Source organism: Glycine soja, chromosome 11 (assembly GCF_004193775.1).
Source record: "Glycine soja cultivar W05 chromosome 11, ASM419377v2, whole genome shotgun sequence".
NCBI classification, from domain to species: Eukaryota; Viridiplantae; Streptophyta; class Magnoliopsida; order Fabales; family Fabaceae; genus Glycine; species Glycine soja.
The window spans coordinates 7271779-7297700 of NC_041012.1; the positions used below are offsets into that span (position 1 = coordinate 7271779).

Genomic DNA, 25922 nt, shown 5'->3' on the forward strand with positions numbered 1-25922 from the left:
AAAAAATTGTTGCAACCGATCAAAAGAGTAATTAAAACTTTTTTTTAAACTGCATGTATCTCACAATTGAAACAAATTTTTACTTACATAAAATTTAATAAATAAAATAAAATTAAAAAAATGAATGGTGTAAGAATGAAATTTATTAAAAATCACCATTTTAAGTGAATCTCACTTCTCACCCATTTGGAAGTATGTTTCACCAAAATTGACGATTTCCAAAAATTTCAATCAACCATCAAGAGAATTTACTGTTGCTAGTTTCAATCAATTATTGTTTAAGTAGTTTTCAAAAAAAAAAATGGCAGTCCTTAGGTTGCTTTCTAGTTTCTCTGGTCTGGAAAAATAAAGTAACTTAAAAAAATCTTTAAAAATCCCATCACAAATATCAAATTTTTGTGATCTCTTTTTACTGGAGAAGGCTATAACTCATTTTCATCTAGCAAAACCAAATAGATAGGCATAGTGTGCCTGGTTCTTATGGGCATCTCATCGATTAATCCCATACATGCATGAAAATGAACGATGCCTCAAGAACTATACACTTACTGCCTCGCGGTACAATAAATTTTTGTTTAGTGAATATCACTTTTGCTTTGGTACAGGAAGGCTTATAAGTATATTCCTAACCCAAACTCTTTTGGATTCGTTTCAACCATCCATGGTGACCTGTTTATTTTTCAGAAGGCAAGAAAAATAAAATTAAAAAAATGGTTAAATATTTCCAAAATAAGTCACCAATGACACAGAACACCAGCACTAGGATTAGAAAGTTTACCTGTTCATTATAAAGTTAAAGGTTCCCTGGCTAGCACGATTGAGAAGAATTTCTCTTGCTTCAATTGGAATTCCTTGAGTCTGAAAGTAGAATTCGATGAAATTATTATATAGCAAGAAGCAAAATTTGTTTGCCCAAATGTTCAATATTACCCTTTTAAATTGCATAAAAAATAATAATGAGAATTGAATACGCATACCTCTTCAGGAAACCAAACTCCGGGTTGCGTGCTTCCTTCAAGAATTGCAAGTGCAAAAGCAGCTGTTGCAATTCCAACAGATCTGAAAAACGTCCACACTGCATTCGTCATTACTAATAAAAATAAACTATATTACGGGTTTATGAAAGTAGTATTTCCTAGCATGCACAATTTATAGCAAAAATGCTAAATTGTGTGGTTCCCCATTGTCAGCTACATCACTTGTCAATTTCGTTGTTCTCCCGACAATTGTACAAATGCGATAAATCAAAATAAACAGAATTTATACGTGTGCATGTAATAAAAGTTTTCCCACTGTCAATCAATTAAAATCATTCTTAGTATGATTTAGAGTAAAGGTGTCCGCTCATCATTTTTTTTTTCATGTTACACTAACAAAAAAAGCGCAGGCATTGTCGCACGTTTAGATCAATTATTTACAGATTTTTTAGAGTTTTTTTAAAAACTGAATATTTATTTATAAACCTGCCGAAAGCAAAGTTCAACAAAATTATCTCTTAAATTAATTGACTTAATGCCAAAAAAAAATGTTTTGATAACTTACGCAAGTGACAAAAGCTAGCTTAATGTAAGCATGATTTCACCCAAAAAAATAGAGATGGAAAACTTACACTGAAAGTCTCCTATGACTGAATATACCAACAGTATTGCGTCCACTTGCGCACTCCAAATCAACCTGTCCATTAGATAAGAAAAAAGATTTTTGGGGGGTAAACGTAAATAATTAGTTTATATACGCACTTTACAAACATCATAACTGCGTAACTTGTTGAGTGAAAAGACGGTTAAACGAGTACTAGTTTAACCCTTTGCATTCCCCTCACCCTCATTGATACGCGTTCTCCTGAAATCCCATCCATTGCTCGAACAGCAGGATCAAACAACTGAACCAAACTTTGGACTTTATTTCTGTCTCTCAGAAATTCCTGCAAGTTCAATCACAAGTGAAAATACTTGTTATATGATGCATCAAAATTTGCAGTACCATTTCATAATAGAGTAAGTACTGAGTAGTCTATGAAAGCAATATTGTATTGATAGAATATTTTCATGCATGTTGTTAGCAATTGCACTTATCTGCAACCAAGTCAATCCAAGTGATTCAAGAGCATACCGAAGGAAGAAGTTTTGTCATAGCTTCCATTCCCCAATTCCAGAAAAATGGTGATGTTCCAAATCGAGCACTTACACTTGGCACTCCTAGAATCTTATGAGCACTGCTAACCTCTGGTAAATTCCTGAAAACAGGAATCCTAATTTCTGAAGAAAGCAAATATATAGGGGTAATTAAATCAATTTGTTGTGGACCATATATCATATATGACTGAAGCAGTATCAATTTTCTTTTAAATCCTACTGTGGTAGCTTGGTAAAGAAGCAGAAAATGACCTTCACAGCATACACATTACAACTAATGATTTAATACAAATTCAATGAATATTTAGTATTTTTATTTTTGTTTTTGAATCAGGTTTCAGGGGGTATTCCGACTTCCAATGCTTTCTATATATCAACAAACTTACAATAGATAAACATCTCTTTTGCCAATTCCTTTTCCAAAGTCAACGTTGAGCATTCCACTATACGGCCTCATTCTGATCTTTTCTCCTAGTTGAACATTCCAGCAGCATCATTTAATCCTACAAACAAAATGGTAATTTAATCTAGATAAAATAAATAACTTGTACACACTCTTTAGACAACAACCTTTGTTATATGCAACTACTTCCTCTCCTAACAGCATGAAGCTGGTAGCTAAGATGGTTGGGCCAGCACCACCAGTTCCAGCTGTGTAGTAGTAGAATCTGAGTTGACCATAGTAGTTTATAAGTGGCTGAGTCAACATGAAGCTCAAAAAAAAAAACAAGAATATTCCTCTTGTCATTTTTGGATTTTTTTTGTTTGTCATTTTTATTTTTTGCCATTTTTCTGGCTATGCTTATTTCACCTCAGTCTTCAGCAGATAAATGGAAAAAATTATCTACATTAAATTAATGAAAAAAACTTATTCCCTGCATACCATAATGTAAATAATAACCCAGAAGGACTTTAAGGATGTATTTGATGTGCACTATGTTACATTACATTCTCAATTATCTTACACGTCTAGGCATAACAATTAACATATCAAGGAATTCAACATATTATGATATATCCAACTGGTAAGATAGGCAATGACATACCAACCAAAAATACATTTACATTTACATTTAAATAAAGAAATCATAAACTTTGGAATTATGAGAGGATCCACCAACCTTAGCCTCTCTGGCTTATCTTCACTTTCACTTGCAGCACGGACTAGCTCTGCTGCCATGACTATATATGACAAAATTGTAGGAAGTGTTAGCAACCAAAATACAAAAGATGCAAAAAAGATCCTTATTCAACATAAATCAAGATCTGCCCTAACTTGGTGATCAAATAATTTCCATACTAATTCTGGTTCTGATTTGGAAACAGAAGAACAATGCAGAATAGATAGATAGGTAAGCACCATTGCTAACTCCAGGGTATATTCCTCCGGTTGTTATAGCCGGAACATTTGCATCCAACGCCATATTCATCAAGGATTTCGCACGCCATGCATAGCTCGTATCATCACAAACATCAAGATACGCAGTCTGCAGAAAAAAAACATACGATCAATATAGATTGTGTAGTAACTGAAAATGCATGCACAAAGCCAGAGATTTTCTTTAATGGAACTAAACATTATTATTCAGAAACGATGATTGAAATTAAAAGCTACCTTAGTATTTATTGCAGCTTCTAGCACGCTACATCTTTCTGCTTGTTGGAAGGGACCAGCGGCATGAACTACGAGATCTACACCTGCACATATTCGCATTTACAGTTACAACATTCATAATCGATTCCAATTCATAAGAACAACGGTGATTGGTAGCGAGTGCAATTTTACTCTTCAACGCCGTTTCCAGCGAATTCACGTCGTCGATGTCGACACAAGCGAATTCTGAATTGCCGCCAAGTTTTGCTGTGAGAGCTTCACCTTTCTCCCTGCAACACGTGTCACGAATTTATTATTATTAGAATTAGAATTACTCGTAATCGCAATTTTAGAGACGCACGTGCACTGTTACTCACCTGTTTCGGCCGGCGACGAGGATTTGAAGATCGGGACATAAGTTGGAGAGCGCAGTGGCGGTGGAGCCTCCAACCCGACCCGTTCCGCCGAGGACGAGGATTCTCGAGTTGCGGATCTTCTCCGGCAGCGGCACCTCGGGGACCTTGCCGGTGGTGGTGGCGGGAGCGATGGCCTTCACATTCGACGGCGTCCATTTCAAATTCAGAGGCAATGAAAGTGGCGCCATTGAATTCAGTTTTTGAGTTTGGTCTTCTTTCTCTTTCTACACTTCGCTTCGCGGTACATTCCTTATCACAACTGCAACTGCTGTGTTCAATACTTGGCAAAATCCACGCCACACATCATATTTTAAATTATCTAATTTATGTCCATTTGATAGAGGCGAAATACGGCTAAAAGATGTAAAATAGACGGTAAAATTCCATGAGATTTGCATTTTTATTTTTAACTTTAATCAAAAAAAATTCTATTAAGCATATACTAAGTTCGACACAATGCTAAGAAGAAACGATACTCAAGTACATATTAGTTTTGTTAAATAATCTAAAGACACTTTTATTACCGAAATTAGTATAAATTTTCATTTAATGAGAAGAAATATATTAAAACTAGTATAAGTTTTGATTTAATAAAAAAATGAAAAATTATACTAGAAAAAAATATTTCAAGTAAAACCATTTTTATAAGTTTGGTTAAGAAATATTTTAATGCATGACCATTTTTTCAACAAAAAAAAATTGTGTGGTAATCTCAACATAATTAGTAACTAATTTTAAATATTTATTATCAACTTTGTGACCTTGAAAGATAAAAATAAAGATTGTATATGAAATTTTGAAGCTAATAATCAGTTTATTTAAAACGATATTTTATACTTTAAAATCACTAAAGACAAAAAAAAAAAAAAAAACGGTCTGCAAATAAACTTTTATAAACAAGGGTATAAGGGATACCCAAAGAAATAAAAGGTCTGTTAAATCAACCAAACCAACAAAAACAATTAAAAAATTGGCCAATGGTTATGACATATTTAGCATATTCTTTGTGCAAATATTAAATAACCACTATTACGCCATAAGCATCTGTATACTACCATCTGCTTCACTACCACCAATGCACCAAAGGATGTCGTGTCACAAACAAAAGCAGCATCAAAGTAATGTGCCATTCAGAAAAACAATTAGCACGTAGTATTTAAAGTTGTAAAAGAAGCTAAAATATCATTGGAAGAGATTTTTATAATCGTTCACAATGGTTAAGAAATTATTGTGACGGAAGTACAATATATATTTTAAAATAAAATCGGAGGACGTATTTCAAGTAACTTCAACGTTACGGTAGAGAGGGAAAAAATGAAAAAGAAAAGAAAAGTTTAAAATTCATATTAAAGAAAAATAAAAGGAAAGAAAATTTTAAATTTTTGTTTCTAGAAGTAAATTTTTGTCATTTTTCTTTCACTCTCTCCGACCAAAAAAAGTTTTCTCTACCCTTCCTCTTTCTCTCTTCTTTTTTTATGTTTGATAAGTTATTTTAATTAATTTTTTACTTTTTTATTAACTAAAAAAAATATTTAAATGTTCAGTCAATAAATTTTTGAATAGTTTCTAGTTTTATAAGACTAGTTTCTAAGTTTTTATATTTTATTTATTTTTCATCTTGAAATGTTTATTTAATTTTCTTATTATTCTTTTTAAATATATCATTTATATTATTTTATAATTTTAAACTACTTTAACATAAAATTTTGTCAAATACTTATAATTTAATAAATTAACTTAAAAGTTTGGTACTACTAACTAATTTTTCAAATTCTAGTTAGATTTATAGTTTTCAGTAAATTTTTTAACTATGTTTTTGCAGAACATAAACATACGAAGGAAAGAGAATTTAATTTACTCTATTATTGACATGTATTTGTTCAGTTTCAACCTCTCTTGATCCTCTCAACTTCTCCAAGAGCAAGCCAATTTCAAAATGAGATGATTATGTAAAGAACATATCATTTGATACAAAATGTTAATAGCATCTAAGTAATCATTGTTTTTACAAATAAAGCGGAATATCACAAACCATCCAACCTTCCAACAAACGCTGTCCACAAGACCACAGCTATATATAGGGTAAAAAAAATTCGAACTTACAACCCCTTTCCAAATTATCTATCAAAGATGCTAACAAAAACAATGTATAAACAAAATTAAATGAAAAAATGACAACATAGTAAAAAATACTAATAGTGGTAATGTTAGCTCCTGAGAAGAGTCTCGATGGCTTCGAAGAAAAATGCTGACATTTCAGGGCTCGGTGTCTTGATTGCACATTTGGCGCCAGGGTTTCCGACCACTGTGGTAAGTTCAATTAATAATGGTATCCCTTGAGGGATCTTAGCTGAGAAGTAAAACACATCCTGGTTTGCATTTTTGCGCTTTGCAATAAAGAACACGTTTGATGCAGCTAGTCGATCCAGTGTCGCTTCTACACTGTCAATCACAATGGCTGGGAAGTCCTTGGAAACCTCGTTTGAATCAGGAAGGGACCTCCAAGTCTGTGATACAGTTAATAATCAGCTTTCAATTTCATAAAGAGGGGCAAAGTTATTGCATTTGTACAAACTCTCACATTATCGTCAGCCTTCTTTGTAACATGTATAAAAATAGTCCCATTAAAGAAAAAAATTGAAAATTTTATACACCAAAGAATCAAAAGTTTATTGCATTATTAAAGGATCAAATGAATAATACCTCTAAGAAAGCGGAACGTTCCATTATACCATCCTCAGTAAAAAGTACATGGAATGAGAATTTATCATTAAAATACCACACAGGCTGTTGGTTGTTTTTAACAGCAACCTGCAAAAGTGAGCTAGGAGGACCTTGGGACATGTTCTGGAACATAACCATAGGAAGGAGTGTCCTCGCTGAGGTTCCAGGTTGCAATTGTGGAACCTGAAAGGCAACTAGTCATCTATTAGAACTTATTTTGATAGAAATATCTAAGTAAAACTATATGGGCATTAGGCAATAATAACCTGGAGGGGCCCAGCAGCTGCTAGACCAAATGTGTTCTTGTTAAACTGAATCATGAAGCCGTCAAGTGGAACATGAGTATTGTTCTCAAACAACATGCTGTAAAATATTTGACCATCTTGCCTGGTCAGCTGTGCACTGACTTGAAAACCATGACCAACTGAGGTGGGAAGTACAATAGACAATGGAGGTCTGCATGCAGATCAGAAAGATCTAATTGACCATGATTTCATAAAATGCAAAGTAATGAAGATTTCTGAAACAGATCAATCATTACGAATGTTGATAGGTTTTCCCAAACTCATTTGGAAAAAGTATGAATATTTATTAATAGACTGTGACATCACGAAAATTATCAGTAATCACTATTTCTATACAAAAGAAATAATCTTTTAATCATAAAATAAATTAAATGCATCACTTCTAAAGGGCATAGCATATTACAGTAGGAAATTTCATGAGTAAACCCCAATTTACTTCCTAGTTTCACTCACCCAGTAGTAGTAGTTGGCTCATCGGGAGGAACAATAGAACTATTATCCGTGCCCATCAAATCACCAAGTAAATCAGGCACAGGTGCAGTAGGTGGAGGTGATGCCGGTGCAACAGATGCAGGTGTTGAATAGCTGGCACTAGGAGGTGAAGCAGGGACATTAGCATGATTTCCAGGTGACTCAGAATACCCTGTTTCACTTCCCTCAGGATAGTCATCGTCTTCGGTTTTCTGGGCAGACAAGTATGTGCGGGTTACAAATGCATCTGGGGGCTTGTGATAGACGGAAGATAATGTAGCAATGTTGACAAGAAGCTCATCAAGTAGAGAAGGATCAAGTTGGTTTGAGTCATCAGTTATCACAGGCTTCTCAGCTAACACAACATCCTTAGCTGCCTGCAAAAGATAAGCAAGGTACATAAAAAGTACAACTCGAAATTGGTGTCCAAAAAAGACATTGAAAAAAATAACAATAATTTGAGGGGGGAACTATCAATTGCATGTGCTTAGGCACTGAAGTCTAATCAATGACTGACAAATGGTCAATCATAGTGTGTATACCTAATCCTTTTCACAGAATGATAAAACAAATGACTAACTTCTCTGTAAATAGTTAATAGTTAAATTCAGCTAGACAAAAGAGACAGGATTCTGAATCAAGTAATCAAACCTCGGGGTCAGTTGAGAGGAGACGCCAATATATGTATGCACGATCTCGCAAATCAGGATTATCTGTTTCAACAGTGGCATTGTTCAAAACAACCTGTGATGATTAACAATAAAGTGAAACTTGGAATAGCAGAATATGAAGAATAAACATGAAACAACTGCTAGCATTTTTATGGAACAATATAAAGGAGACTCTTAAACCAAATAATGCTGGGATGATAGGATGGTAGGTTTGTCTTTCATATTGGGTTACTATAATTCTGGGAATTGTTTTAGATATAAATCTCAAAGATCCACTCTCAAATAATGCTGGGATTCCTTCTTTTTTTTTGTCTTTAAAAAAAATGATGCATTTGTAGATGGCAGACCATAACATGGAGAAAACAAGTGTGCAGTGGTGATTGTAGTAGAAAAACAATAAAAGTTTCTAAAACAAGGAAAGCACACAATTATCTAAGATATAAAACAACTGACAATAAAACAAACATTTTTTTTATATACACATCAAGAAAGAGGGAAAGGAATGAATAGATTTGCATGCTTGGTAAAAAGGGTATTTCCATCTTGGTTTTGCTTGAGAAAGGTCAGTACATCTTGCTTGTTAACCCTATCTATAATTCACAGATGAAAGTTTGAGGAGATCAAAGGTAGAGAAATGCTACCAAAAGACAGAGTACCAAATATATCCATTTGAATTGAAAAAACAAGTCACACACTTGTGAACAAAACATGCATTATGTGGCAGGACCTGAATCATCTGCTGTGGGCCTTCAGTTGGCTTCTTAAGGAAAAGTTTTACAGTAGCTGTCAACAATTGTAGTTGGACTTGTGCAGGTTCTTCAGGGAAACTTTCCAAGAAACTTTCAAGAAGCTCATCGGCATTGTCAATTCTCTCTGCATATTCACCAATTATCCAGATCATCGATGCCTATCCACAAAGGAAAGTGGATGAAAAGATAAGCATATGCATGCAAATGCAAAAATGACAATTACAAAGGCACACAGAAACCTTGGCTTCAGGCTCATCCAGGGTGTCTAAGTTCTCACAAAGTGTTGCAATTATGGACTCATATCTGCAAAAATGAAACAGGTTAAAATAAAGTTTGAATATGATAATAAATGCTCACTTTGAATTCTTTTCTCCCTCCCTCCCTCCCCCCCCCCCCCCCCCCAAAAAAAAGAAAAAGATAAGAAATGATTATAGTAGTAGTACGTGTTGGGGTATCTTCTAAATATATCTTTGATAACAATGATAGCCTCTTGAACCACATAGTTTACTTTTATCTTGATCAATTCAAGCAAAACACTAATACATCTTTCAGCTGCTCTTTCTAACTTGATGGCACAACGACCAATTGCACGGACAGCTTTTCTAACAAAATCTACATCAACTTCAGTAGCATACTCCTTAAATTCCAATAAAACCTGTCAATATCATTATCAAAAGGTCAACAAAAATCAAAAGTGATCCCATACATAATATACCAAATAGAATAAAGCTGCAAGGACCAAAAGTTTTACAACAAAAACTGTCATGAGTGATTCATGTTTGGTATATCAAAGTTTTACGATGGAGGGACCAAAAAGTTTTACCAGGGAAAAGAAGTTCTACTAAATTAAATGGATACACAAATGATAAAGCTGCAATTCTGTCAAACGAAGAAATGGAATGTTAGTTTCATTAATGTAAAAGGATAGCTTGTTTTCAATAGAAAGAAGATAATTTCATTAAAGAGCAGGAAGAAAGTACAAGGGTAAATTATCCTCCAAAACAGAACTATAACAATGAAAGAACTAAAATGGCTAAAGAATGAGTCTTATACATGGGATAGGATAAGTAATTAACACATCTTTGGTCATGTGTGCAGTTTTCACTAAAAACACTAGAAATCAGTTTTTACCAAATAAAAAAAATGTTGATGGGGAGAGAAACACAAACCAAAAGAAAGTAAAGCTTGCCTGATCTATATTTCGGTCTGAAGCGAGTTTTATCATAATTTCTAACTTTTCCATTTTCACATATATGGGATCATTGTACTTGCAGAAGAACACCTACAGACAGAATAACAGCTCCAATATCACTGCATCCTCCACAATGGGGTACAGAAGTTTTTCACCAATGCCCAAGTGTATTATAAATTTATTATAACTCTGAAAAGTTCACAAACTAAAATTTAAACCGCTGTCCACTACCTTAATTTCATGTGCAAGAATTGTTGGTCTTCTTTGTACTATAAGATTGATATTCCGCAGGGCAACATATTGTATCTCGGGTTCTGCCGAGAGTAATGTCACAAGAGGAGGAGCCATCTTTTTGCAAAGATTCCGGACAACATCAGTACTGGTGATGAGCTCCATTTGTTGAAGGATCATCTACATGTTATTATATACTGTGGTTAGTAAACCAGGCAAAATGTAATTTCTAAAGGATTAGCACTGACACATGGAAACATAAGATGAAAAGTTTCAAAAAAAAATCACCTTAACAGCTGATAGTACAACTGCACAATTGGCATGCTGTAACCGCGGTGTAACTCTTTCTACTATGTTTTCTGCCTCACGAGCATCAGCTGCCTTGTATCTAGAAAGAGCATCCAGTATAAAAACTTGACCCCATCTGGTACATTAAGTAAAAGCAAGTTATGTTAGATTCATTGAAGCAATATGTGATCAAACTTCAAAGATGGATTAGGAAAAAGACAAGATGATGACAGCTAAAGCAATGACTAGTAAACAGCACAATCAACTAGACAAAATAATGTAGTGAAACTTTTTGGTCTTATGATACAAGAGATTCCCTCACGGCTTCCTCAAGAGTCAAGACAGTCTCCCCCATTTTCTATTATTATATTATAACCTCTACAAAGATTGGTTTGTTAACATATATTGCCCTGAGGCAACAAAATCATAAGTAAACCAGCTGCTCAAGATAGCATCAGAATCTACCAACTATTGCACCCTTGATCTTAGAGGAAGAGGAGTTGCACTATAGCTAAAGTCAAACGTATTTTCAACTTCAATTATGGTAACAAATATTTAAAACATAAACTTACTCTGTACATTCATTTAAAGCAGTGAGGAGCTTTGAGAGTGTGCTACTAGTGAGCTCAAAGATGGGTCTACTACTATTTTCCTGAATTTCAGCAAGCGCTGCCACCGCATTAGCTACAACCATTGGATTGTTATCAGATATCAAATCCTTCAGAGAATCCAAAAAACCCCTGTCCTCAACTAACTCTGCATTTATATCATAAAGCTTTGCAACACAAATGGCTGCTGTCTTACGAACATATGGATCATCATCCTGTCAACATATCACATACAAGTAAGGGTTACAAATAGGTGGCCCTAAAAACATTTTGTCACCATTATTAACACAATAAGAAATCTACAGTGTAATTTTCAAACCCAATACTAGACACATGAGAATTATAACAGCACTGTGTGAGTACCTTTAGGCATCTTTGAAGGGGATCACATAGATACTCAGTAATTTTATCGACACGGATGCAGCCCATTGTCCGTACAGCTAAGGCACGAATTAAAGGATTTGGATCTTGTGAATCCTGTGCATCATTATATAAAATGAAATAAAAATAAATGCAACAAATTCAGATTCGCTTCCGTCTAAGAGAGTCAGAGAACAACATTCAGTTCATGAGTATTATAATCTATGATATCAGTTTTCAATAAACATCTCTATTAGAGGGGGGGGAAAACTTCCTGAGGGTTAATGAAATACACATGATAAAATATAAGTTATAGTATAAAAGTTGGCAGCACTGGATAGGGAGGGAAACGGAAAAATATGGTGGAGAGAAGCCAGGAATGAGGAAACCAATTTACAAAGTTACAAACAAACAAAGTAAAGGTAATTCCAGCTTTTACCTTCACAAATGTATTCACTGCGAGTATTGCAAGATCAGGCTGGCTCTTAGCATAATTTATCAGATATAAGTAAACCAACTTTTTCAGCTCCAAATTCTCCGTTTGCATGCAATTCACCACATCTGTGAACAATGACGAGACATCCTTCCCGACAGTCATTGCGGCAATCACCTTTTTCACGGCATCTTTTCTTTTATCCTACAAAACATGAAAAGGAGAAGTAAGATTCCCACACCTCCTTGCAAGCAATTTTCAATTATGGCAACAAAAGAGAGACAGGGACTTCCAATAAAATAAAACATGTCCACCAATTCAAAACAGTGAAATAGCAATCTCATTGTGATCAGCTGTTAATCAGAACATCAATAAATCTTACCAATACAGTAATGTAATATAATACCCTAACAAAATTCACATACGCTAACAATAAAATTCGTAAAAGGAAAACAGGAACATAGCAAAGGGTTGCATAGGTTATTAAGTGAAAATCATAGCACAGTGGAAGTTATAAGTTAAGACACTAAATCCGCGGGGATCATAATTTAAAACATAAACGAAGACGACTAAAGCTAAAATATCAATAAACATTTGTATAAATCGGAATATTCATTCAGCCGCTGTTTACGTATTGGCGAATTCTCAGATATTTGAAGCTCAAAATGAAAGGAATCGAAAATGCAGTGCGAAGGATCGGGAGAAGCATCCAAAATGGAATCGAGAAACGAAAAGGAAAGGAGAAAGTGTGTGGATCTGGAGAATGGAAAGAAAACCTTGTACTGAGAATTCAGTTCTTCTTTGAGCTCGGGGATTTCACCCTTCTTGGTGGTGGAAAAGTACTTGGAATCGTTCCTACTCATCTTCTCTCAATTTGCGCCCTTCTGCTTCTTCTCCTTCTCCGTTTTCGTCCAGTGGAAAAGTACGTTGTCGTTTTCACAACTACGTTTAAAATGCATTTCATTTGTTAAAATGTGGATTTTTTTAATTTCCGGCGGGACAATCCTACTAGAATGGTGAGTGTAAAGGAAATTATCTTTTCAACAAAATTTATTTCAGGTCAATTAGAATTCTAACTTAGATCACTTAATCAATAAATACATGTCAGTATCATTTATATTAATTATTATTGATTGATAGATTAGATATTAAATATAGACATTTCTCTTTTAAAAAATCTTTAATTTATTATGTTATATAAAATAATTCTTTCTATTAGACCTAATTATTATTGGTCATGTTAGATCATAGTTAAAAACAAAATGTATTGAATCAACTGTTAAATGGTATGTCAAATATTACTTGCACCATTGTTTATAAATTTCTTGCTCCACTACAATCATTTCTGGTATGATCCAATCCATAACCACTTGCATTTGGGTCAAATGCCAATAGTTTGGGATATTTGGATACGTGTATACATTTTTGGCAAACTAGAGTAAAGGCAAAAAAAACGTAATAAACGCAAAATCATTCCTAAATTTCTTATGAAAACAAACGAGTATACAATATCAAGCTCATTTTTTTAAAAATAAATTGTTTGTATATTTGCAATCAAATTCTTGTTCTGTAACAGAAATATATTCTTGAAATACAAACGACTATTTAATAAACAATCATTTCCTAAACCCGCTAACTCAATTAAGATTTCTTAATGGCTAATAGTACTGTTGTGTCACATCCAAACTTGACAAGAATTACATTAAAGATTTCCTACTAATAAAAAATTGACAAGAATAATATTAATATTAATGATCTTAATAAAGAATAGACAGAACCTTCCTTTATACAGAGATTAATAAAAAAGAGGGGAAAAAATTCTTTCTGATTTACATGATTACATGTATGCATATAAAATATATAGCTATACTGTATCCACATCATAGGATGAATGCGAGGCAGCAAGCAGTGCTGCTCCAACGCCTGATCCATCTTCAGTGACCTTAAGAGTTACATGCTTGGCAATATCCTCCCCCAATATATCGTTCAAAGCTTCATGCAAGTACTCCCTAAACAATGTATAGCTAGAATATAAACCTCCTTCAATTGCTACAACTGTTCTTTTCATTTTCATTTCACTTCTACGTCCACCTGTGATGCCACCACTTCCATCCCTACCAATCTTCTTCAAGATACCAACAATACCAGCAGCTGCCAATCGCGCAGCTCTGCGAGTCACCACATCACACACCTTCACCACAACTTTTCTTAACTTCAAAGGAACATCAGGAATCTGAGACAGCACAAGGCCAAACATAAGGAATGATTGTTAGACTTGATCGACTTTTAAGGACAAAAGATATGGTGTCAGACTTGTTTACCTCAAGGATGTCTTTAAGGATTCTTGCTACTTCTCTCAAGTCAGGAGAATCATCCTCGTGCATGGCAGCCATCATAGGAGTCCTGAAATAGCACAAGGAAATAGTTGAAGAAATCAATGTCAAATCCGAGAAATGGAAGTGATCGAATAATTAACCACGGAAGATTATAAACTTGACAATACGAAACCCATTCCAGCAATGAACCCCTCAACCTAGCCATAATATATAGCAAATTCACTTTTCTAGTTCAATCTGAGAACTTTTCAGAAAAATTATTATTGGAAGAAAAAAGAAAAATAAAAGAATAATTGATTAACCATGTACCAGGCACTAAAATTGGTTATAAATAAATGAAATCCTAACAATTATTTGAAAAACTCTAGGATTTGAATAATATATGCATTCATGTTCAGTTGTTAGTCTGGCTATCTATATTTACAATGCATGCCTTGGATACAGTACACACCTCAGCATAAAGGGTATTGAAAGCTTGGAAGAAATAGGTCCAAACATATCTGACTCTAGCAACATCCTTAGAATGACTCTCCTCACGATGTCACCAAGATACATTCCTGATATCATTTTCTCAAAACCCTACATCAAAATTTCCAAAATCTGATTTGAGTCATCCTGAATCAAGCAACTGGATTCGTGAGCAACAGAACCTAACCTGATCATTTGGATTAGGGCTTTCAGAGTCTAAATCAATATCATAAGATGTTCTTGGTAAATGAGATGACCAAAAGTTTCCCCATTCCATATTTACAACCTAATAAACAGAAGAGTTATAATAAGCTCAAAACAATAGACAATAAACAAAATTGAAAATTAAAAAACATGAACAGTACCATGTATCCTGATGCTGTAAGAAGACCTTGACACTTGATAATAGCATCAACCCGTTCCAAATAGCAAGCATTGGTACCAGTGCCAATTATTACGGAAGCAACAGTATCTGAGTCATTATAATGTCCAAGAGCTAATGTTCCAACAGTATCATTGGCCTGATTAAAATGAACACACAATCATGTTTCTCAAGTAATACAATGAAACTAAAAGAGTTTATTATACATGACAGTGTTCCAAGTATGAAATTAGGGACTTAAAAATCATACCCTCTAAATTAAAACACAACACTTGGTGTTTTGAAACAGATTTGGCTCATTCCCAAAAAAAAAATTGAATGCAACTATAGAAAGCAGTACACATAAAGACAATAACCACATGGATATGCAATAATATACAATTGCCTCATATCACCAAACAAGTCATGCAAAAATAAGTCAAACCTCCCAACGAGCGGAAGCATAGAGATAAACATAATGGTAACAAAGGGCAAAATTCAGACATCCTATAAGAACATAAAGTATATCCTAGAACAATATAATTTATTAAAGGAAGAAGTGATATTGGAAATTGACCCAACTTGCATAACAATGACAACAAAAGAGAAACAAATTTCAGTGGTAACAACACAAAAAATGTAAAATGATCATAACCCCAGCAAACAGAAAGAATTCCTTACCAATGCAGCCACCCGCACGTCCAGTCCTTTTCTTGTCAATGCTTCCTGCATACATGCAGGAACATCTATTCCTACCTGACAACAAACAGTTGTTTTTGCACTTAATATTTGTTAAATTATTTAAATTCAAATATATAGCTTTGGTATTTGACAAAAACTCCTTTATTTCACAAGATCTCTCTGAATAGAAGTTTTTCATATTGAAATAGATTGAAAGCCAACAAACTAACCATATCTACAATGGAAAACCCTTTTGTCCATTTTAATAAAATGCCAGAGGAAACAGACATTTGTTTCACAGGGAAAGAAAATGTGAATCCAAGTTCCCTTCTTCTGTCCAGCGAAAGCTCAGAAGCGTTTCCTTCTTTCTCAATGAATTCCTTTAATGAAGAAGCAATGAAATCAAAGAGATCCTGCAAGCAGCAAAATCAATTACATTCTAATTCTATTATACTAAAAGAACCCATACTCCAAAGAGAAAAGAGCAAGCCACATAAACACCAAAAGGGTAGAAGATTATTTAAGTCACCTCACTTGTGCTGGTCATTAGATGTTGAGGAATGGGCTGTCGCTCTACTTCATGTTCCAAAACAGACGATTGTTGACCATGCAAATGAACCCGCAAAACCCTAAAATTTGTACCCCCAAGATCTAGTGCATAATATGTTCCTTTCTCAGTCCTGATCAAAGAATAACATGATTAAAACAATTTAATATTTAATCCATGCTATCACCAAACATGTATGCGGACGGGATATAAACGAATATACTCGTCAACTAAATTTCTTAATTAGTTAAAAAGTTATGCTCAAACATGTTAATAAGATGTAAACATCACCTTCTCTAACTAAATGAAATGATAGCAATAGTAAGTGCACGGTGGATGCTCATAGCACCATCTCTAGATTCCACTAGGTGAATCTCCGATTCCCAGTAATGCACAAGAATTTAGGAACAATTCCTAAATTTTTAAAATGATGCTATAGTATTAACAGAAATCCCAGTTGACCAATTCTAAAATTTCATGCATGGTACATGTACATCAACCAAGAATTCACAAGGAATAAAGCCAAAAAAAAAAACGAATGCCAAAGGATACATGAAACACTTAAAGTCAAAGGAGCAAATTGACAAATGTAAATATTTCAAAACAATATATAATAAAATATATGCATAATAGAAGTGGAAACAGAAAAAAAAATACATATATTTTGTCCTACAAAACACCGTAATTATTCGTTGTATTCCCTATAAAAAAATATTTAAAGTACCTGCATTTAACAAAATAATAAAATAATTTTAGTTTCTGGTTACACGTGTTTCTTTTAATTGACGAAAAATTAAAACCACATTATTTTGTAAAATTTTAGAAGGATTATAAATAAAAAAAATATTTATTATAAGTACTAAATCGAATCATCTTCATAAATTAAAAGACGAAAAAAATATTTACATTTAACCTAAAAAAAAGTAGTAGTAGTAGTAATAATAAAAAAAAAAAGGGACAGGAAAGGAACCGGAAAACATTGTACTATTGTGGAACTCAACATGCTCCAATCAAACATCGACAAGTTAACAAAATCATTCCCCGTGGCAACAAAGAAAACAAGATTAAGAGTATGATTAAATGAATGGCAATGAAGCATAGCAGAAAGGAATTAACGAAGAGATTAGATTACCCATTAGGGAGATTATGAACAAATGTTATAAGCATTTTGAGCTTAGAACCACCTTCTGATGCCAACCCAGCGTGCATCTCAACGGCCATAGCATCCACCACCTGCCTCAGCCTCCCAACCGAAGTCTCGCACCCTTCCTCAACCTCCCTCAACACTCTCACCACTCTCTTCCACTTCCCTCTGCTCCTCATTCTCCGGCCCACCGCCACCGCCGCCACCACGCACGCCACCGCTGCCAACCCCGCCGCTACTCCCACCATCACTCTCCCCATCAAATCCAAACCAAACTACATCCCACCGCGCCGCCACTTCCTCCGTTTGGACATGCACGCTGTCTCCCTATCCTCGACTCAATCGAATAAAAAGAAGTTCAAGTTCCGCAGATGATAGCATTACGCTCCGGCGAACCCACGCCGGCGACGGTTAACGGAAAAGTGAGGGATGAATGGAGAGAGAAAGAGAAAGAATAAAAGAGAAACGCGGCGGCTTCGCAGCACTATTTAAGCAATTGGAAGGAACACATGTGGAGAGTCAAATGACAGATTTGTCCCCGACATATATTGCAAAATTTCGGATTTCTCGTTCCCAACTCTTTACCATTTGCCACTTCCAGCTTTGACTTCCGCTCGACTCGAGTGTGTCTTTCTCACTCACTTTTCTTTTCTTTTCAACCTTTTTCTTTTTTGAATAATGACAATAACCAAGTATTAGTCTTTAATTTATAAAAACAAAATACATAAACTAGCTTTAATACGATGTTAATAACCAATGAGTCCTTAACTCGATAGTATGAGTGATTCTGAATTCATCCTCTTAAATAAAATATTTTATTTGAATCTTGTGAAGGATAAAATAATATTAAGAGAAAAAATGAATATTCCACGTCAAATGATAAAAAAAATATGACATTAATGATTATTAATTACATACATGACTCATTGTTAACCGATGAATCTAACACTTAACTACGAGTAACAATTAGTAGTAAATAAGAGATGAATGAGACAAGTTGGTGATGAGAAAATATTTGATTATTGGATAGAATAAATAAGTAGTGTTTTCTTTAATTAAAATTAATAGTTTCATTTTTCACTATAATTTAAGTTGATATTTTTTATCGTCTTTTTTTTAGTTGCAAGGGGTAAATGTCGGTATGTCACATGAAAAATGTTCAACATTTGTCATTGTAACATGTAAGTGTGGGGATATTACGGTCTTCGGAGTATCCAATTCACATTACTTGAATTGAAAGTTGCAGTTGAATATTTTGTCTGACAGGTTTCCTTCTCAAACTAGAAAACAGTTTATGACACTGCTCTAGTGCACTCACCGTTACCGGTTTCATCATTGACCATGAAAGGCAATGTTGTTAAAGTTGAATTAGGTACTGATCAACTTCAAGATTGCTCACTCATGTTCACCCAATTTAATTATTTAAATTGAAGAGTTGAATTAAATTACCCAATAACATTTATAGAACATTTTTTTTTTTGTTTTAAAAGTTACTATATTGCTAAAAAAAATTAAATGGTACTAAAAAGGTGTAGCACGCTTGATAAATAGATTAGTTTATCAAGCATGCAGTAGAAATTCAATTCACCTATGGTGCATATGAACGAAATTTTGTTGAAAAAGATAAATTTATTTTGGTAATCTTAATTATAAAAATACTTTAATTTCAAGAGAGAGAAAAAAACAAATTAAATGATTCGATCGACTTAGTATTTAGTTGATTAATTCAAATAGTTCCAACAACATTTTTTTAATAAAATTAACATGAGGAGTGCTAATCATACTCTCTCTTCCATTCTCTTTTTGGAAATTCTCTTTTTAATTGGTTATAATTCATTGAAAATTATATTATTTTATAGGTTTTGTTTTTCATTTAATATAAATCATGAGAAAAAATATTAATTGAAAAATAAAATTTATTAAATTTAGTGATTTTCAATATATTCTAATCAATTGTAGAAAAAATATATGAAAGAAAGTATCACTAGCATTCATCAACTAACATATAGTAAATAATTTTTCTTTTGTCTAGATCATGCCTATTTTTTATTAAAAACAATCATATTTGAATGAAGTAAGACCATTATGAGCGTCATAAAATTTTCACTAAAAGTATTTAACAATTCAACTTAAACTCAAACATAAAACCACTTGTTAATCCGGAACAATCAAACTATCCACTTGTTTGATGGTACAGCCATTCTTTCTTCAATGCATATTCTTCATCATACTAAAGAATAAATAAAAAGATGATACTCTGTTCTTTTATGAGTCATAAAAAAATTCATTTAATAGTGTTAGAAAATCATGTGTTGTGTTTTTTTTATTTCTCTCAAATATCTTTAGTATATGACAATTTTGGTAACCTAAAAAAACACAATTTTGTTTAAAGTAAGATCAAACATTAACGCTACATTTTATCAAAGAAAAAAACATAAATAATGATTATTTTCTTTCACTGGATTAAAAATAGCATAAAAAGAAAAAAAAAATTAAGAAACAATTTTAAAACTCTCTCTCTTTAATTTCAATTTCAACTTCTCTCTTATTATCTCTTCATTTAAACAAAAGAAGAATAAATATGAGATATATGCAAACAAGAAAATTAGTGTTCTGTTCATTTTAAAATGATTGATGTTTTAACATTTTTTTAAAAATCATATTGATTGATGTTTTTTGTTTTCAATTAAATATGTGAAGATTTATTCTAATTTTGTTTTTAATAAATAACAAAGAACAAAGCGATAAGCTTATCCTTTATTCCTTTCTTTCTTCTTAACTAATAAATTAATAATTACTACAAGTGTCAATAATTTCTCTTTCCTTTTATAGTTAAATTATTGAATAAATAATTATTTTTTCCATAAATATGCGTTAACAAATTCATCCAAAAAAAATATAAATTTAAATTTTAGTCTCCGAAAGTGAAAAGGTACGATAAATTTATGAATATGTTAACTTTCATTTGTTATCACTAATAAAAGAGCCTACGTAACACATATGAACGAAAATCTCACAAAAATAATTGTCAACATGGCTCCTTGAATAGATTGGATCAAAATGTTAATAAGTTTCCATTAGATCAAAATGTTAGAAAATTTCTATTAGACTAATTTATCAGACTCCAAATTTCGTTTCATTTAAGGGTAAAATATAATTTAATTTTCACATGTTCTCCTTTTTTGTGATTGAAAAATTTGCAATGATTAATCCACTGTTTATTTATTTTAGTACACTAATAAAATGTTTATTTTGGAAAAATTTTATCTCTGATAGCATTAGATAGTGACAAAATCAAGTTAGGTCTCATTTTTTATAATGATTAACTTAATGACATTACATTTTTGTTCGAATCTCATATTTTGGATAATGTATTGTCACATTAAAAAATTTAGAGTAACAAACTAATTATGTTTATTAATCAATATTATATTTGTTATTATGTTTGTTTTCTTATTTATTGAGTGTTTATTATAATGTTATGTTTGTAACGATAAAAAAAGGAAGAAAAATAAAGATTAAATTATATTCCACCATTAAATCAAATGAAATTTGAGATATTTAACAAATTAGTCCAATGAAAATTTATTGACATTTTGTCTGCATTTATGATAATTATTTTTATGATATTTTCGTCTTTTTATATGATGCAGACTCTTTCAATAACGACAATGAAGAGAAGTTAACGAATGAATTAATTAATCATATTTTTTAACTTTTAAAAACTAAAATTTAAATGTTTATCTTTCAAAAATAAATTTATCAATATTCTACATATTCAAAAATATGAAAATATTATTTATCTTAAATTATTATTCCAACTTGCAAGTACCAACAAGACCCTCTCAGAAAATCATCGTCAACCAACGTTCAAAGCAACTAAAACCAAAGGAAGGGAAAGACTGTAAATCCAAGATGACTTTAGGGCATTTAGGTCCGTGTAGTGCATACAGTACACTCGTGTTATGGTCCCCAACCTCGAAGAGGACGAGATCGATTACTATTATTATATAATTTAAAAATAAAAACTAATAGTAATAAATGAGTAGTGATAGCATACATAAGATCAGAGACAGGTGCGTGTGTGTATTTGAAAAGGAAAAGGAAAAGAAGAAAAGAGACAGAAACGGCGACGGTAACTCCGTATTTGGATTCGTACAATGCCAGCTGGCCTCCGCTAAGTCCAGCTGTTTTGCTTAGCTGTCCTCTGCTCACTGACGCATAACTAAAGCTAAACACACGCACCGTACTCATACCACCATTTCTTTTTTACAAAAATAAGTAATAATAAAAATATATATACAAAATAAAATGATTTTAAAATTGTTTATTAGACATGTGTTGTTTTGCTACCTAGGATAGTGGAGCAATCGATATAAAAAAAGTAAAAAAAAAAAAGATTAATACTAAATCATCCTATTATATTCTCATATTATCTTTTATATTCAATATTAAATGAAAGTAAAAACATTTATTTATAAAATATATTTAAAACTTATCACAAAAGATAGTAAAAAAAATTCTAGGAAAATATAATAGGAAAAATAAGAATTATTCAAAACAATAGAATGTTCCACTGGAGATAACACCTCCTCTTAAGTGAGTATAAAATTCAATTTAAAATAATATTATTTTTTATTCTAGGTAATAAAAAATAACCCAGATGTAAATAATTTTAAAACTACTCTGGTAGATAGTTTTTTTATTTCTTGTTTAGTAAAAAAGTCCTCACACCACACCTATCTTCTTTTTTCTTTTTTCAGATTAGTTTACAATAAATAAAAGTAACATTATTATTGGCACTTCTGTTACATACTTTTTTCTGTTTTTCAATCCATGATCATTAATTAAAATAGGTTTTGCAGAGATGCAGGACTCATAAAAAATAATTAATAGGTTTAGATATATTTTTCCTTTCTAAAATATTATGACTTTTATTCAATTTTTTCATAAAAGTGTTGTTTCTAAATATATTTAATAAAATAACGTGATTTTGATTTCTCATTATACACGTTTTTAACCTTTAATAAGAGATTAAAAATATTAGGATATTTTATTTGTAGTCTTTTATATTTAATAAAATTATGCAAATTCTTTATTTTTTATTTTCCTTGTCTGGATGTACGAATTTATTAAAAACAAATACAAAAATGCTAGTTGTATACTCCCAAGTCTCAAACAATTTTTTTGAACACATTTCCAATGTTTTCTACGACATGGTATAAATATTGCAAGAGACGTACTAATGATATGATGGAAACAAAATAACCTTTACTAGCTCTTAAGATAATTTATGAGATTGAGTCAAATTTAAACTAAAGTTTTAAGATAATATGAAAATCTATTTTATCAAGCCACTTATTATTAGATCCATTGGTATATTTGTAAGAAAAAATGTGTTTAAAAAATACACATTGCGGAATAAAAACATTTATTTTGTATTTAAATTATATTATAAGCATATGACATGTTAAAAGATGTACTTGTTGATGAGTTCTTGAAGTATAAAAATTCTTGAATAGTGTAAAGACTCTACGTATATTTACACCCAATTATTTGTCAACAACTCTGATGAGTAGAAAAATAAGAATAGAGAAGTGATATTAGGATCGGTGTGCAGTCCAAGACTCTATTTATAACACGCTAATGATAACAAATTTTTTTATCAAATCAAAATCATTATTGATAGTATCTTTTTTTAAATTATATTATTTTTGTTATCTATTTTTGTTAACCAATTAACAATTAAATTGAACTAATAATTGACCAAATCAAACTTGTATCTAGCAGTATTTTTAACTCAAATTCCAAATACAAAATCATACATGTTTGTTTCTCTTCCTTCATAAAATGTTATATTATTTATATTTTCAGTGCTAGCAAAAATATAATAATATTCCACCTTTTTGAAATCAATTAATCATTTGATCATATTAAATTCTTTAATTTAATTAATTATCAAATATTAAAATAAATTCTTTAACAAAGATTAGAACACTCGTTTGTGTGTGATCCCGTAGGTTCAATACTAAGCCGGTAATATATTAATCAAATTAATACACTAATCAAGGTAGGCGTCTAGCAACACTCCTTAACATTCAGATAACATGAAGTAGCATTTTACTTTCAAGAACCATTATAAGAGTAGTATAATAATTTTTTTCATCTTTACAACTTTGGATTAACTCTAGAGTATAATATTATTGTCAAACCCTTTTGAGTTAACTCGTAATGACTTAAAAAATTAATTTCTTCTTTCATTTAATTTTTTTGGCCAAAATATAATTTTATTCATAGAACTCGAACTCATTATCAAGAGTTGATGAATTCCTTCTTAATTAATCATTGATTCAACAAGTATTAAATCATATCCAATATCCATTGAACAAGTGCTCTAAAGCATTAGGTGTCCCTAATCAAAATACAACAAATAACCTGTTAATCACTATGGCAATCTGAGGTCAAAGAAAACTATTATATCTCTTCTTGAGAAGAATTTTATATTTACAGTTTATAGTAAATTTTAACAATTAGAAAATTTCAATTTAGTCACTTCAATGATTACATCAACATGTGACTCATATATATATGTAAATTAATAAATGAGATCTATTAATATTTATCCAATAAATACTATCACATATATATTAATCTATCCGGATTATTGATATCTTATTTACAATAATCCTATGATCAATAATGATTTAGATTAAAATTAGAACAAACTTGTTTCTCGTTATATAATCTCTATTATAGTAACAAGTCTTTGATTTTAAATAAGGACGTTATAAAATGGACCATTTAATCAAATGGTAAATATAACAATAAAAATAAAATAATACTTTATTATTAAAATTAGAATTAATTACATGATAACTTGAATCGTATATATACAAATTTATTTTCAATAATATCTTGAATTAATCTTATAAATTTTACACTCAAGACATGTAATTCTCAATATCAGGAGTTTATCCTATATCTAAAGTTTAAACCCAAATACATGTATTATGATTTAAATATATAACATAATTTCATTATCTATACTTTTAATAGTTATTAAATTGATTATGATTTAAATTAACTTTTAAATTGAAACTAATGATTACACAATTTACCTTTTCTAATTAGAATTGAATTAATTATGGTACAAATAATATCATAATCGATTATATTAATAATAAAAAATAATTTATATAATAATTAATTCAATTTCTATTAGTATCATAATCAATTAATTATGAGATTTAAATAAGTTATCTTTTTTTTTTAAAAAGGAAAGTCAAGATGTGCCAGCACACTCTACGAACTGCACAATTTACCCATCCATCCAAGCATAAACCGCTGACAAGCCAAATTCTTACTTCATCTATGTGGAAGATTATAACCAGAACCCATATTCATATAGAAATCGTGATATCTCACAAAAATTGAACACCCATGGCTCAGCCACTACTTATCCCACTCAGTATATTCCCCGAAGATGGCACAGGATAAACATCTTTTTTAATTACAATCGAATTAAAATGATACAATTAATTAACATCATAATCAATTAAATTGCTATTTAAAAGGTAATTTATATAATAATTAATTCAATTAATGCTATAAATTATATACGTAACTGAAAAATTCAATTCCAATAAAAAAGGTACGTTTTATTATATTTTTGCAGTGTATTTTGAGATTATAAAATTGATTCCGCTGGGGAACTTGTACAGCACATTATCTCTGTCATGTGCGTTGGATTTCCTAACTTGTGTTTAGATCAAGAATGTTTAGATTAAGAATTTCAAAATAAATTTGAATTGTTTTGATTTTAATTTCTTTTATTTTTTAAATGTTTTATTTGGATAAGTCAATTTAAATTTTTTTTATTTTAAATTCTTTATTTAGATAAGATAATTCAATTTCCTGTAAAATTTCAATTTTATATTTTGAATAAATGAAATTTTAATATTAAATTTTATAGAAATTAAATACAAACTAATTTTAAAATATTAATTAAAAAATATTTTAAATTTTTAATAATTTATAAATATAAAATATTGATAATTTTAACTAGGGTTGTTTTGTCTGACTAACTAGTGATGTTTTTAAACCGACATCAACCAAGACTATTTTTTGGTCGACATCAAATAGAGTTTTTTCTTTTTGTCGAAGTATGCCAGAAATATTTGTCAGTTGACGTTAGTCGAGGCCATTTTT

At 31.4% G+C, this 25922-nt stretch overlaps 3 protein-coding genes across 3 annotated transcripts; all 3 read right to left on the reverse strand.

Moving 5' to 3' along the window:
- Nucleotides 1-374: 374 nt before the first annotated feature.
- LOC114374926 lies at nt 375-4423 on the reverse strand. The gene is made up of 13 exons (XM_028332651.1): nt 4107-4423; nt 3922-4019; nt 3751-3833; nt 3496-3622; nt 3257-3317; nt 2706-2803; nt 2522-2606; nt 2113-2236; nt 1823-1924; nt 1610-1674; nt 978-1059; nt 779-858; nt 375-669 (listed from the first exon to the last, which is right to left on the reverse strand). Exons 1-13 carry the CDS (start codon nt 4331-4333, stop codon nt 612-614), a joined length of 1290 nt encoding a protein of 429 aa, XP_028188452.1. The 5' UTR covers nt 4334-4423; the 3' UTR covers nt 375-611.
- A 1867-nt stretch (nt 4424-6290) lies between these two features.
- On the reverse strand, nt 6291-13128 carry LOC114377284 (beta-adaptin-like protein C). Its single transcript, XM_028335730.1, has 15 exons — nt 12954-13128; nt 12184-12381; nt 11748-11861; nt 11349-11599; nt 10777-10912; nt 10489-10668; nt 10255-10347; nt 9509-9720; nt 9305-9368; nt 9044-9223; nt 8297-8389; nt 7628-8022; nt 7136-7325; nt 6849-7052; nt 6291-6652 (listed from the first exon to the last, which is right to left on the reverse strand). The coding sequence occupies exons 1-15, from the start codon at nt 13038-13040 to the stop codon at nt 6353-6355; spliced, it is 2697 nt and encodes an 898-aa protein (XP_028191531.1). The 5' UTR covers nt 13041-13128; the 3' UTR covers nt 6291-6352.
- Nucleotides 13129-13897: 769 nt separating this feature from the next.
- LOC114374110 (hexokinase-3-like) lies at nt 13898-17974 on the reverse strand. The gene is made up of 9 exons (XM_028331712.1): nt 17703-17974; nt 16553-16703; nt 16254-16436; nt 16024-16098; nt 15347-15502; nt 15169-15267; nt 14965-15092; nt 14499-14580; nt 13898-14410 (listed from the first exon to the last, which is right to left on the reverse strand). The coding sequence occupies exons 1-9, from the start codon at nt 17972-17974 to the stop codon at nt 14042-14044; spliced, it is 1515 nt and encodes a 504-aa protein (XP_028187513.1). The 3' UTR covers nt 13898-14041.
- Nucleotides 17975-25922: the final 7948 nt, after the last annotated feature.